General features: G+C 40.5%; 1 protein-coding gene across 1 annotated transcript in view; it reads right to left on the bottom strand.

Annotated features, from left to right (window-relative positions):
* Positions 1–14,036, bottom strand: part of arhgef25a (Rho guanine nucleotide exchange factor (GEF) 25a) — a 45,713-nt gene extending 31,677 nt beyond the window's left edge. The window contains exon 1 of the mRNA XM_037684875.1: positions 13,507–14,036. Coding sequence (XP_037540803.1) covers positions 13,507–13,612 — 106 coding nt within the window. The 5' untranslated portion in view covers positions 13,613–14,036. The remainder of the gene's footprint in view (positions 1–13,506) is intronic.
* Between the last annotated feature and the right edge of the window lie 1,203 nt (positions 14,037–15,239).

The raw sequence follows: 15,239 nt of genomic DNA, 5'->3' as shown, positions 1-15,239 counted from the left end.
AAAAGGATTGTTATTTTGTGTGGCAGCTGTGGCAGTGCCAGTCAGGAGGCCCTGGCGAAGAGCCGGAGACAGAGCTGTGGTGCCTGCTGGGCTGCAGGGACATGGAGCTTCCTCTCCTGGCCCCAGTCTGCCTCACAGCTCTCGTCTCAGGTCTCCTGCTGTAGTTCACACCAGCTGTGTACAAGATCACAAGTGTCAACTTGCAAAAATTAGAAAAACAGTTAAACTAGAGGAAAATCCTTCATTCTCATTAGTACACTGTTTTGGCCTGCAGACGTGCTGGTATAATGATTCTGTTAGACTTGATGGTATTTCCAGACACATATGCTCATTTCTTTCCACAGCGCTGCATTTCTCCTCGCTCTCATTGCCATGACAACTAAACCCAGTAGAGAGGAGAGAGTGAGGGACAGCAGCACAAGAGATTAGCCATCAAAAAGAAATCAACCTACACATGTGGGCACAAACAATAAATCATGTTATACAGTGCAACATCATTCATGCCTGTCTGTCAGACACACACTGCCACAAACACACACACACACCAAAATACAGCAAATAACATACATTTGCATAATCAGTTTCGGAGAGACACAACAAAAATATTGTCGGGTCTTGTGATTATTTGTAAAACAAAATCAGGGTACATTTGAAAAGCTTGTTGCGTATTCAAATAAACCATCTGCTCTTGTCAGCCTTTGTTTGAGATCAGATCCTCTGCATATGATCTGTCTGAGAGGATTTTATGAATACGTAAAATCTATTCAAGTGTTGTAGGGAGACCTGGGGCTCATCTCCACATTCACTCAGTAAAAGAACAAGTTTTATGATTTGGAAAGGTTCAGCAGAATAAATTAAAAAAAAAACAAAGCAATAAAATGGATAAAAGTTTATGTCTTCAAAAGATTGTTTAATCCTCTTTTCACACCTTGCAAAGAAAGCATGAACTGGGTGCATGTTTTCTTCTGCTGTCAACAGGTAAAAGCAAAAATTTGGAGGTTTTTAGTGGTATTGTTTCTAACTCTTCAATAATAAAATAATAATAATAATAAAGCCTTACAGATGGGCTGTCTGTCAGACACACACTGCCACAAACACACACACACACACACACCAAAATACAGCAAATAACATACATTTGCATAATCAGTTTCGGCTACAGCTACACTGAGTTAAACAAAGAGACAAAAAAAAAAAAAAAACTGAGAAAACATTCAGTTAACCACTAACAGACTGTCAGGAAATAATGAAATATGTGTCAACACATTGGCACACAGATTCAAGCAGGACAGCTGTTTGTTTTTGTCTCATCAACTGAGCCACCAGGACGGCCCTTAAACCCAAAGTGTGCAATGAACTAGCTGCAGGCTGTCTCTTAAGTGAAAGCCTGTGTCTATGGCAACAATCAATAGTACCTACGGATAAGTGACAATCATCGTGTCATCAGCTGACAAAGATGAGAAAAACAGGTCAATTTGTGGTTTGCTAACAATGCAATGAGCAAGCAAACTTCAGGGGAAATGTGAATGAAAAATGGCAGCAACCCTCTGTGAATGGATTTTTGCTCTCAATGTGGCTCATGTTGTATCATTTTCATTTAAAGTCACAAAAATTAGAAAGACTTTAGGATAGCGGTAAGAAAATATTGCTTATGTATTCGTCATACATTCAATGAAAAAGGCCAGAAACAATTATGACAGTGAGAGGACTGAAGAGAAGAGACAGAAATATAAGGAGATGCAACGTGGAGCAAAGCCGGTGGTAGCGAAGGCAAAGCAGAAGACGTATGATGAGTAGTATGGAAGGCTGGACATTAAGAGGGCAAGAAGGAATTGATGGGAAGATGGAAAGAGTATTTTGAGGAGATAATGGATAAAGAGAATGAAAGAGAAAGAAGAGTCTTAGAAGTTGCGGACCAGGAGGTGGGAAAGAGGTGAACTTTGAAAAGCTCTGAAAAGAATGAAGGAGGGAAGGCAGTAGGACCTGATGACATACAGTGGAGGTTTGGAAATGTCTAGGATAGATGGCAGTGAGGTTTATGACTCAAATATTCTGGGACATATTTGAGGGTGAGAAAATGCCTGAGAAATAGAGGAGAAGTGTGCTGGTGCCCATTTTTAAGAACAAGGGTAATGTACAGAATTTTAGCAACTACAGGGGAATCGAGGTGATGCGCCGCACAATGGAAAGGGTTGTGGAGGCTAGACTTGTAAGAGAGGTGACAATTTGTGAGCACCAGTATAGTTTCCTGCTGAGAAACAGCACCACAGACGTCATCTTTCTTAAGAAACAGACCACAGTGAGGATCCACAACTTCTCTTCCTCCACCATAACCCTCAACACTGGCTACCCTCAGGAATGTGTGCTGAGCCCTCCTGTTCACTCTGCTCATGTTTGATTGTGCAGCTACCCATCCAGGCTGTCACATTATAAAGTTTGCAAATGATACAGCGGTGGTGGGATGCATCACAAACAACAATGAATCCAGCTACAGACAGGAAGGGGAACACCTGGAGAGCTGGTGCAAAGAGAATAACCTTCACATCAATGTAAAGAAGACAAAGGAGATGATGGTGGACTTCAGAAGGAAAAAACTCACCTACAATCCACAGAACATAAGAGGATCTGCAATGGAAGTGGTCTCCAGTTACAAGTGCTTGGGTGTACACATGAATTACATCCTCAGCTGGGGCAACAACACCAGCCTGATCAAGAAAGCGCATCAGAGACTCTACTTCCTCAGGCGGCTGAGACAAGCTGGTCTGGGAAGCTCAGTCCTCACCTCCTTCTACAGGTGTGCAGTGGAGAACATCCTGTGCTCCAGCATCAATGTGTGGCATGGAGGCTGCACAGCTGCAGAAAGAAAAGCTTTGCAGAGAGTGGTGAAGGCTGCACAGAAGTCTGTTGGAGTCAGCCTCCCCACCATCACAGACATTTACACCTCTAGATGCAGGAAGAGGGCCACCTGTATCATGAAGGACCCCACTCACCCAACACACACACTTTTTGCCCCGCTCCCCTCAGGAAAGTGGTTAAGGAGCATTAAGTGTAGAACCACTAGACTGAGGAACAGCTTCTACCCTGAGGCTGTTAGACTCATGAATCTCTAACCAGGATAATCACTGTGAAAAATTACATCATGTTGCTGCTGATCTGTTTCATGTTGCTGTGTTCATGTGTGCTCATCTGCTCACACAGACTCATGTTCGTGCTGCTGTTGGACATATTGTTTTTATGCTATTAGTGCTTAGTGTATTATTTAGCTGATGCTTTTCTCATCTCATTTCTTAGATCTCATTACTGGTTTTCTTTTACATTTTATTGTTGGATGTAACTGGGACCCTGTGTACATAATTTCATTCCACCACATGTACCACATGAGATGTGAATGACAAATAAATCTCTCTGACTCTGACTCTGATCTTTGCTTTCAGGATGCTGATGGAGAAGAACAGAGAGGTTCAGAAAGAACTTCATAGCTTCTGAAGTTCCAGAATTATGTTAGACTGGTACATAACATGTATGAGGACAGCAGGACAGTGGTGAGATGTGCTGTAGGAGTGACAGATAGTTTCAAGGTGGAGGTGAGACTGCATCAAGGATTGGCTCTGAGCATCTTCTTGTTTGCTCTGGTGATGGACCGACTAACAGACGAGGTCAGGCAGGAATACCCATGATGTTTGCAGATGACATTGTGATCTGTGGTGAGAGCAGGGAACAGGTGGAAGAGAACTTATAGAGGTGGTGATATGAACTTGAAGGAAGGGGAATGAAAGTCAGCCATAGTAAAACAGAGTATGTGTGTGAATGAGAGGGAAGCCAGGGGAACAGAGAGGCTACAAGTAGCAGAGGTCACAAAAGTGCAGGACTTCAAGTACTTGGGGTCCACTGTCCTGGAAAATGGGGAGTGTATAAAACGAGAGGCCAGGCAGGATGGAGTGGATGGAGAAAAGTTTCAGGAATGATATGCAACAAAAGGATGGCAGACAAGCAAATGTCAAAGAAAAAGTTTACAAGACAGTTGAGAGACCAGCTATGTTGCATGGTCTGGAGACAGTGGCATTGACAAAAAGACAGGAGAAAGAACTGGAAGTGGCAGAAATTAAGATGTTGAGGTTCTTTTTAGGATGGATAAGATTAGGAATGAGATCATCAGAGGTACAGCTCAGGTTGAACAACTGGGATATAAAGTTAGAGGCCAGACTGAGATGGTTTGAACATGTCCAGAGGAGGGACAGTGGGTATATTGGTAGAAGGATGTTAGAAATGCAGCTGCCAGGAAAAAGACAAAGAGGAGATATATGGATGCAGTTAGAGAGGATATGGAGGTAGTTGGAGTGAGGACAGAGGATGCAGAAGACAGAGTGAGATGGAGGAGGATGACTCACTGTGTTGACCCCTGAAGAGGGAAAAGTGAAAAGAAGAAGTGTTGCCTCAACAGAAGCAGGTCTTTCCTTTATACATGCTGTTTGAACTCGAAATGTGAGGAAATTGATAATCATGCAAATTTTCCTTTCCAGTTTTGAATGTCAACATCTGCTAAATTGCATAATGTTCTGAGTATCATTGTTCAGTATTGGTAATAAATGTAATTTTCCCCCTTGAAAAGTAACTCCAAGAGCCTGACACAGGGTTGTTAGGTAGTTAAGGAAGTATCTCACTATGCAACAGTTGACTCATTTGCAAAAGGCATTTAAGTAGGAATCTCCAAAAATGTCTCAAAATGATTATAAGCATTTTTCATTTCAGTGTCTAAGTCTCAGTCTTATTGTTTGAATTACAAGCATGTAAAAAAAAAAAACACAAAACATTTTTTTTTTACCTTAAACTTAGAAAGACATTTGACAATTTGTGTTTTTTGCTGCTTTGATGAAGTCTTGCCCATATCCAGCAATCACTGGGCGAGAGACGGGGGACCCTGGACGGGTTGCAAGTCCATCACAGGGCCACATAGAGACAAATGAGACAAACAACCAATCTCACTCTCCCTCACACCAAGGGGTAATTTAGAGTTACCAATCAGCCTAACATGCATGTTTTTGGTCTGCGGGAGGAAACCAGAGTACCCGGAGGAAACCCACGCATGCACAGAGAGAACATGCAAACTCCACCCAGAAAGGTCCCGGGCTGGGATATAAACTGACGACCTTCTCGCTGAGAGGCAGCAGTCTACCAACTGAGCCACCCTCTGTCTGTAAAATAAATTAAGATGTTTTGAAAATGTGACTTTGCCTACAGTTTACAATCTACTGCAACACATTCTTGGTGTAATGCCACTTTTCAGACTAGGATTGCAGGTAAAATGTTGACTAATCATAAGTACCCCAAAAAACCTCAGTTAAACAATAATAAAACAGAATAGTCCATTTTAGAACAAAATAACTTTATCCAAATACTATTATCCACTAGATAAGCAAGTATTTTGCTCAGTTCCAGCAAGTTTTTGCTCAATCAAAAAGTCACTCAGACTATTATCACTTTCCATAGTTTGCTTGTCTTTGTGAAATGTTTTGGAAAGTTTCTCAGTGAAATTTCTAACAGCTATTCTCTGGAGAAAACTGTAGAGGACAGCTGCCAAAATCAGTATTTAAATCATGAGCCAGACAGACCCACAGAATAACAGTTGCAATCAACCTGTTGATAACGACATAAAGGCATTACAAGAAATCCCTGTTAAGAATAACAGTTTTATTAGAAACAAAAATGCACTTTTCATCTACTCATGTCATTACAGTGTCATTAGAGTTAGGATTGAGATTATAAACTTAAAAAGTATGTCAATCATGGCGTGGCATTACAGTTAGAACAAATGTGATGAACATAAAAAGAGCCATATGGACTGGAAGTGGGGGTAGAATCGCAGAGGAAAGTGACTCCTCTCCCCTCGCTGCGCTGTTGGAGAATTCTTTCTAAACAAGGTATGGAATGCACTCCTGTGTTTCATAATTTGTTCCCTTATTCTTCTCCTCTGCACATTTACAAACAGAGTTCAGAGGAAGAGGAAAACGAGGGAGAAGAGAAGAATGATTGCGGGAGATAGATGGAAGCCCTCTAAATATATCAGGGCAAGGCGGTTAAGTGGAGGAAAAAAGAATGAAGATTGAACAGTGAAAATGGGGGGACAGATGACGAAAGTAGTGAAAAGAGGGTGGATATGATTAATAACTGGCTCACTGGTTCTATGCTGACCAGAATGAGAAAAAGAGCTGGAAGGGGGAGAAGAGAAAGAAAATGAGAATGCTCTAGGGAGTGATTTTAATGCTCCACTTGGTTATCACATTTCACGTTGGCAGATGGGGACAACATTTAGACCCTCAAAGCTCTTCCACATAACCTAGAACCTGGGAACAGTGTAAAAAAGGCAACAGAGAAACAATATGGAGGAGATCTGGCTTCAACAGTGGAGAGGAGGCAGGGGAGTTGGGTGGAAGGGCAAGAAGGGATGACGAGGTAGAGGGTGGGCTGGGGTGCAAAGTTTAAAAATATCTCAGACTGCTGAACACACAGCTTGGCTGCAGCAGCCCAACATACCTTCAATTTCAGCTATTTTTGTTGCTTTTTCCATAATGTCTGGAGTCTGCCTTATAAGCTGATGACAGTGAAACTTCTCCAGCTGAGACAGAAAAAGACACGACGATTCGGTCTCAGAAATTATCCCCAGCATTTGCCAGCAAAGCTGCTTTCTGTCAACGGAGGACTTTGCTTTTTATCAGCGCACATTCATACATATTTGGGGTCGCAGGTTAGCAAACGGATCCACAGGGGGACCGAGTTCCAATGTCAGAAAACATCCACAGAAGAGGCTGAACCATTCCACCTCTCGTGTCTGTAACACATCACGCAATCTGACTAATCTGTGGGCAAAAAAAAAAAAATGCCAAAAATGTTCCACTTTTACATTTCAAACCACCTCAGTGTTCTCATCATCATTCATGTTGGGTTACATTTTATTTAAAGGTTTTAACGATTGTGGGTCTACAGCACAGTTACATGCAACGCAATGCAGATGTAAATTTGCATCAGTGGCCTTTAGGCTAGATGTGTCATTGCAGTCTTCAAACTGGGTTTACTTTAGTCATCACATACACACACAGGCTACATACAACAAAATCTGAGGTGGTTATAACCTTGTTTAATGCTCCTTTAATTAAAAATTGATTGCTGTTGTTTTAGTTTTCATCTAATCCTTGGTTCTCTCGTTTTTTTTTACCACTCGGCTGCACAAATGTGTGTGTGTGTGTGTGTGCGTGTGTGCATGTGTGTGTGTGTGTTGCTATGGGGGATCTTTGTTCTAACTCACTACATGCATGAGTCAACATCAGTCCTCACAAACAAACACAAGTTTGAATAAAACAGGGTGCATGCACTGTATGGGTGCACACACAAAAGTGACAATACCATTGTGTTTTTTTAGCCGTGATATGAAAGAAAAATTAGAAAAAGTTGTTGGCTTAGAAAATGTAAAACGCCCCGGCCCGGACAACATCAAAAATTGTGGGTGGGGTAGGTGAAATACCCACACTTGCCCCCACCCTCATTCGCCCCACTCTGGGCCCATGAGCAAGGCCCTTAACCCCCAACCATGTGCTCCCTAAAAAAAACAAAAAAAACAGGTCTCTCTTGAAAATGAGTTCTCGTGGCTCAATGAGACTAACCTGGATAAATAAAGGCTAAATGAAATGAAAAAAAAACTACTTATGGAAAGAAGTATCAATCCAAAGAAGAAAATGTTGATTTTTGTCACTGTGGTTGATGCCAAGTCGTCTTTACTCCTGCTGCTCAGAGCTCAGGTAAAAGCTGCTTACTGTCTAAGCTGAGTAACTCAGCAAGTCGTTTGTTAAGAAAACAGAAAAGTCACTTAAATAAAAATAAAAATAAACTGAAAATGTCTGAATATGTGTTTGTACGAGAGAAGGGGCAAAACTTCAAAGTGGAAGGAGGCTAAAATTAAAACTTGTTAAGCTGATTCTTACATCCAGCAGTATTTTTCTGAATGTGTTATGTAAAAAATAAATAAATAAAAATAAAATTTTGAAAATATAAACACATAACTTTGTTTGTTTTTATTTTAATATGCATGTGGCGCCATAAAAATGGTCTTATATTCTGGTCTTGTCCAATCACATCTTAAAAAATATGTTGTGTATTTAATTAAAACCCCCCTTGTTAGTTTCCAGTAATTAAAAAAAAACATTTTTTAAAGGTCTTTTTAATTTTAGTCCAAATTATGTATCTTGTCTTCAAATTATATCATAAAATAGAAAGCGTATACGTTTTCTTCCATGAGGTATCACGTACTTTAATGCCAACAATAATGCTATTACTTCAAACTTCATGTTTTCTGACAGACTGTATGTACAATATTGTTCAGGCTGAATTCCTGTAGTCTGTGTCAGGTTCTGCCACTCGGAAAAAAATCACTAATTCTTTTCTTAGTTTAGATCAAATGCCATCTTTTACTATACAGTACACATCATAGATAATTTTAACAGTATCATCATTGTTTGAAAGTTTTCAGTGATTTTTAAACCAGCGATCAGGCAACGTGCTGGAACATTAAAAGCTCGTATTTCATCCTTCTTGTTTTAAAAGCCTTTCCCAAATCCCTTTTATGAGCCTGCAGATAGGATTCATGACATGTGAAATTATTGAAATTTTGGTTTTCTAAAACCGAACATTATCACACACACGGTTTGTCGACAGTCTTTGCTGGGAAGCAGGGCTCTCTAATGGTCCGTTGGTATCAATCTGCTAATGTGCAGCGCACAGCTAAAATGGTGCATGCTTTGGTCTTTCGTTTTACCGTCTCTTCACCTGCCTGTTTCTCTGCTCTTCTCTATGATGCTTAGTCAATATTCCTTTTCCTGCCCCTCCCCTGAAAATATACGTGCATTTCCTTTCAGTTTTTTTCTTCATATAGTTTTAGTCTTGTCATATCGTGAAATTAGCAGTCCTTGGAGGATTGCATATCACTCATTGCATTGCATGTTAAAGTTTTAAATAAATATCTTGCTCTGTTAGTGCTCAGAGTTTGTGATGTGAAGAACACTCAGCTACTACCAAAGTCAATTTTATCCCAGTTTCCATAAAATTGACTAAGCTAAAGCTGTTTTCGCGTTTGCTACGGTTGAATAAACTGTAAGTTTGTTTGAGGCTGCGGTAACTCAGTTGCCGAGAATTTCTTTCAAATATGTCTAGTGTTTCATGCAATATTTTGCTAACAGACAGAGTTGACAGTCAATGCCAAAGTTTTAGCTCTCAGATTATGTGTTGGGAATGCTTCTCACCTACTTCAATAAATTTTAGTAACATTTCGTTTAAAATTTACTTTGTTATTGTCACATTTGTGTTTGCTAAGGTTCTTTAGTTGTGGCAGCCATCTTGAAATGTACTTTCAAAAGCTAATCAGTTGTAGATGTACAAAAAGCTATTCACTGATTTATGAGATATTTTGCTGACAGACACATAATTGTCTGAGCATTGGTCTCTCATGGCAGCAGACAATAATATACACAACACCAGCAAGAAACATGGATAGTTATCCTGAACTCTACTGTGTTTTAATACATATTAAGTTATGGGGGAATGGCTGCATGATGTTCAGGGCAGCATAAGACAGTTTTTCAACTCTGCTGTTTGATAAAAAGTGAATGAGTTGCACACAAATGTTATCAGTCATAAGCAAGTTATTTAGTCTATGTGGGACATCAGCTGAAGTCACTAAAGCTTTGCCATTCTTCCTGCTGAAAAGTGTGAGAGGTGTTTGTGTGTGGAAGCCATTCACAGAGCACACACACATGCTGATATAACGGTGTAGTGTGTGTGTCACCATTCAGTATACAAGTGAGTGTTGTGATGCTTAGCTGGGAATGAATCATGCTGCACTCAGTCATTTCCTCCGCTGTCGAACAAGTGGATCATTTAGAATCAGCGGTTGATAGAAATCTACCATTAACAGTTTTATCCACCATGTCTGACTGAAATCTGACTTTGTGTCTGCTTTAACGTTGCTTATCTCAGTCAAAAATAAATCAATAATCCAGGCACGGCTTTAATTTGTGTATGCCAAAAAAAAAACTAAAACTAAAATATGTTATTTGCTGCAACATGCTTGGCCTGCAGTAACAATAGGGAGGACCCACAAGTCAAGCCAGTATTGTTCAGTATTTGTCCTATAAACACGACAATGGAATGTAGAAGTGAAGGTTACAAGTTATATCAGAGCCAAAAACAATCTATTTTACTGTTTTAGAGTTCAAATCAGCACTAAAACTTATCCATGTGCCCTTTCCCATTCTCCACTTCTTACTTTTCCTAAATTTCTTAGCACGTTGTTTCCTATTGTGTAATATTGGTGGCAGATAAGCAGACAAACAGAAGACGCCAAAAACAGCAACATACTAAGTTTTCACCTTGATGAAGGAACATGGAGCTCCCCGTGTTGGTTAAATTTACACTCCAACACATTTGCAAAGGCAAATGTAAAACAGAAAATGAGCAAGAAAGGGCAAAGCAGCAAGAGATTTAATTAGGAAGGAAGACAAAAGGAAATACAGTTGTGAACATCCATCCTCATTGATCTGTTTTCCTTTGAAAAAGAGTTAATAATATTTTAGCCCTATTCACACATTACTTTTACCTCGGGACCACATGTAATACATAAATTACTCCCCAACGTTTGCTTTTTATGTGGTGCATTGGTACAGGATAACCAAAGCCTGAGATTTAGCTGGAATTTACAGACATCTTCTGGTTATGATGTAAATGTGCTGCGTTGTCACGACCGGGCCGGTCCATAATAATGTGTTTAATGTGCGGGCCGGTCTCAGGCTTTGATGTGGTTTTACGAATCAGCACAAAGAAAACTAAAGAATGCACAATATAAAATTGTGTTAATCTACTTGTTGAGGAGGAGGCAGGTCCGACCGGCCAGTGTAAGAGGTTAAAAAAACACGTTAAGATCAGATAGACAACCTGTCGTCGGCTGAGCGTGTGAGCGGCCGCACGTCCGCTGACCCGCCAGTTGAAATGGACTTGCGATCTGTCCAGGGTGTCCCCCACCTCTCACACAATGATGGTTGGGCATGGACACTAGAGACTCCCGCTATCCGAAAAGGAAGAAGCGAGTAAATATAATGGATGAATGGATGGGTCAGCTGATTGTGAAGGAAGTAGCAACATAAAAGCTAAAGCGAGCAGCGTGTTCATTTAAAATAGCTTGTTCTATATTTTTTCAAATGATTTTGCTTAGAAAACAAAAACCAAAACTGCCTAATTACATATCGGATCCTGCCCATTTCTGTCCAAATCACAGAGATGCCTCTTCACGTTGGATTAGTATTATCACAGGACCTCAGAGTTCAACAAAATATAGAAGGTAATTTGCAGGAGAATTTTTACTTTACAAATTACTGACATGGCCGATTCGCACAGGATTAACAACACAGACCATCTCCATAATTATTACAAATAGCATGTGGTCCCTAGGTAAAACTAATCCCGTGAAAATAGGGCTAAAGATGCAGGAGATAAATGGAGATGCTTATAGAAAGTTTACAGTGCACTGGTGGGAGCAAACAAACGACAGCATTTAAATGTACTTTAGGAAGTTGTTTGTAGATCTTCAGTAGAATTAACCAAACTTTACAGACAGTTAAAAGATTATGTTCCCGTCACACCTGAAACGCTGTATCAAATTTTCAAATACACGCCTTTCTGTCCACTTGTTCAATCTTTGTTTAGAAAGCCTTCAAACCGTTGGATTCAGCTTGGAAACATTATCTCTGGGCCTTATTTAGAACAAGGGCAAAGAGTGTTGTGGCATTTGACAACTGTTGATGTTGTTGCTTGAAACAAATAATTTCTGTGGCTGGTTGTGCTGATGGGGGGTCCCGAGGTTGAAACATGTCAACTTGGCTGTGGACTTTGGCAGAAGTTTGAGCTCAACCACTGCTTGTTTTTAAATGATTTATTTTAAAATATAAAGACAATTTGAATACCATTAGCTCCAGATTTACCTCATGCATGTCTCTTGTTGTAATGTTGGACCAAAACTTGGAACTTTGAATGATGTGGAATTAAAGTCCTAGCATTCCTTGAAGGAACACCTATCACCAGTCACCGACTAACACCGTTGTAAGCTGATAAATGACAGAGTTATAGACATTTTTATTCGTGGTTCCATGTGCCATTGCAGTATCTTGCACGATCTGTTAGCACCCGGATTATTTGTTGTGCATGACTCAGCTATGGCCACACCAAACTTCAGCTCAACATCTGTCAAACTGGCTGAGTCAGGGCTATTTTTGTGGTAGCTAAGATTGCTTTCCTGTGGCAGCTATCTTGAATCTAGTATACAACAAAAGTTATTCAGTTGAAGATGTCAACAACCCAATCATTACTCTGAAAGTGTCAACAAAATCAGTTTGATTTGTCAGATATTTTGCTGACGGTACAAACAAACAGACATACAAGCAGAAACAGTTTTGCTTTGCCTTGGCCTCCCGTGGAAGGAGATAAAAAAGTTGTTTAGTGTACGTTTATTGAAGATTCCTGTAATAGACTGAAAGTCCTCCAGTCCCCCACATGTTTATATATTATGAGCTAAGTGTGTGCATATTTGCTGTGATAACATAGTGGAGAGGTGCAGTGGGGAGCTGCAGACGATGGAAAAGGAGAATATCCATTACATAAGAGATTAAACGAATGGAATCTGAGGTATGCGTCCAACAACGCTGGCCAATAATGTGAAACTTCATGAAACCCCCCCACCATTGCTCAAGTACAAAGCCTCAATGGGTAGCTACACTGTACTGTACCTGCCTTTGATGTAAGATTGTAAAAAGGGAACAAACTCACAGCATGGGACCAGAGCATACGCTCCTACGAGTGCAATTAGACACCGCTGTTGTTTTAACTCTACTTTTAGGCCACAAGGACGGAGGTCGTGAAGGAGTCCACAAAAACAGCAACAGAAACACGGAAGTGATAGAAAAGCTATAAGAGCCTTTTGATTGTTGCAGGTTTTCGGTTACTAACAAAAAGTTCTGTGTTTGATCAAAATAAACTCTTAGTTGTGTTCAACCAAGTTGCTCCTGCACACACGTCACTCAGAGAATCAGCCACAATATTTCAACACATTTTTCAGAGTTTGGCAACAGCAGCGTAATATAGTTGGAAGGGAAAAACAGGAAAATAAAGTTGATTTGTGTCATCCATCCACGTGCTGCACATAACTTAGTGACACACACTCATCGTGATTAAGATGGTCAGTATTATGACACACACGCACACACACACATTTGTTTTCCCTTTCTATCTTCAGGGGACGATGCACATCCCCCTTCCTGTTTCCCACTGTGCAGTCATCTGCAGGAAGGATGTGTAAGTCACACACATCTGTTGCTCAGTCTGGTGCAGACTCAAGAGTGCATCTCAACAATGTATTCATAAGTTATTGCTTCAGTTTAGTTTGAAATAAGAAGTTTGACAATGCTGAGCACTGACCTCTGACCCTGGCATAGCAGCAGCCACACTTGACCAGGACTTTACGGAACAAGTGGTGGCAGCCACAGCCTCGGTGGTGACGATGGTGATGGTGGCCTCCTTTCATGCTGTTGAACCATGAGCGGAGGTGGGCATGGGGCCCGGCACTCAGTGACTTTCACCCCCCACCCCACCTCTCTCCCTTCTTTCTTTCTTTTTTCTTCTCTCTTTATGAGGTTTACTCCACAAAGTGTAAATCTCCAAAAAAGGTGTCAGCTGAATCCTCCTCCTCCTCCTCTTCTTCTTCAGTTGACTGTGAGCAGCACTAAAGCCCACATCCAAGAAGCTGCGAGTCCACAAAAGAAGCAGCAACAGAAAGAAATCCACCTCTGCAAGATGGGGGGTTTAAAAAGCAGATAAATATTCCAGCAGTCTTATTGTCATATTGAATGTGTTCTTTTAGCTCCGTCTCTTTTTTTCTGCCCCTCTTTGGCGCTGAGCTCTTGCCTCTATGAACTGCCTGGTCAAATGATAGTCTGGGAGACAGCTTTTCGAAGGAGAGAGGGAGAGATAGCAGGGGAGAGAGATAGAAAGAGAGAGTAAGGGGAGGGGTGAGAAGGGTGGAGTCTACAGCTTTAGTCGCTGGCTATTCCAGTATAAGGTTCCCACTTTGCTGTTTTTTTATGTGTGTGTGTCTCTTCCTGTCCTCTGTTTCTCTCTTTATTCTTCTCAGCTGTTTTTCCTCACCCACCCCACTCTTCATTTCCTCTCCTGTCAGCTGCTCACTCTGTCTAGTCTGCTATCCTCTTTTCTACATGCTTGAGTCTCATTGTGGCATAGGTAATCCTCACACTCCAGGAGCAGAAGAAATGACACGCTCTCTCGTGCCCACTCAGTTCTGACCCTGGAAATAGTAACAGAAGCATATTTGTTTGCAGAGCAGAGTCCAAATTGGATTGAAGGTGTCGCCTATTATTAGTGTAACATTGTGTCAGTGTGTTACACTTTACCACAGTTTAGGAATGGACTTTAATGAGAGTTTCCACCCTGTCACAACCCCCCCATGTGCTCATTTATGATCACGAAGTCTGCAACGTTTTTCTTTCTTTATGTTTCCATGGAGCACACAGGCAGGCTCATGTTTCACAATGTTGATACTCTTGGTGTGCGAATGTACAGTGGTGTGCATGTGCATGTGTGTGTGCATGTGTGTGCAACACTAGCCAAGCAGCCTGATAAGCCAGAGTGGTTGAGCCTAACAGAAATATAGACAAAAGATCAGTTTGAATTTATCAGTAAATCAACAGATTCACTGAAGATCAAAGGCTGATCTTAAATTTCGATTTCAGTTTAGTTTTATTTATAAGGCAGCATTTGAAAACTAAAGTGATCTCAACGCAGCTTACAAAATACAACTAATTACATTCCTCTAAATTAGCTTTAAAAAGCAGAAAAGGGTTTCCCGATGCATAGAGAGCTGACTGTGGACACAAACGTGGATCTAAGCTTCAGCAGAATTACCGTTGTGTTAGAGCAGTGGTTATTAAACATTTTATAAGAAGTCCCACATACTAAGCACTACAAGTACCTTCATTATGACATACATGTAAAAAGGGCAAGCTCATATTAATATCTGACATAAACTCTTCAACTATATATATACATATATATACATATATATATATACATATATATATATACATATATATATATATATATATATATATACATATATACATATACATATACATATA

Source organism: Nematolebias whitei, chromosome 11, assembly GCF_014905685.2.
Source record: "Nematolebias whitei isolate Nwh7 chromosome 11, NemWhi1, whole genome shotgun sequence".
Taxonomy (NCBI): Eukaryota; Metazoa; Chordata; class Actinopteri; order Cyprinodontiformes; family Rivulidae; genus Nematolebias; species Nematolebias whitei.
This window is presented reverse-complemented; position numbering and strand designations above follow the sequence as displayed.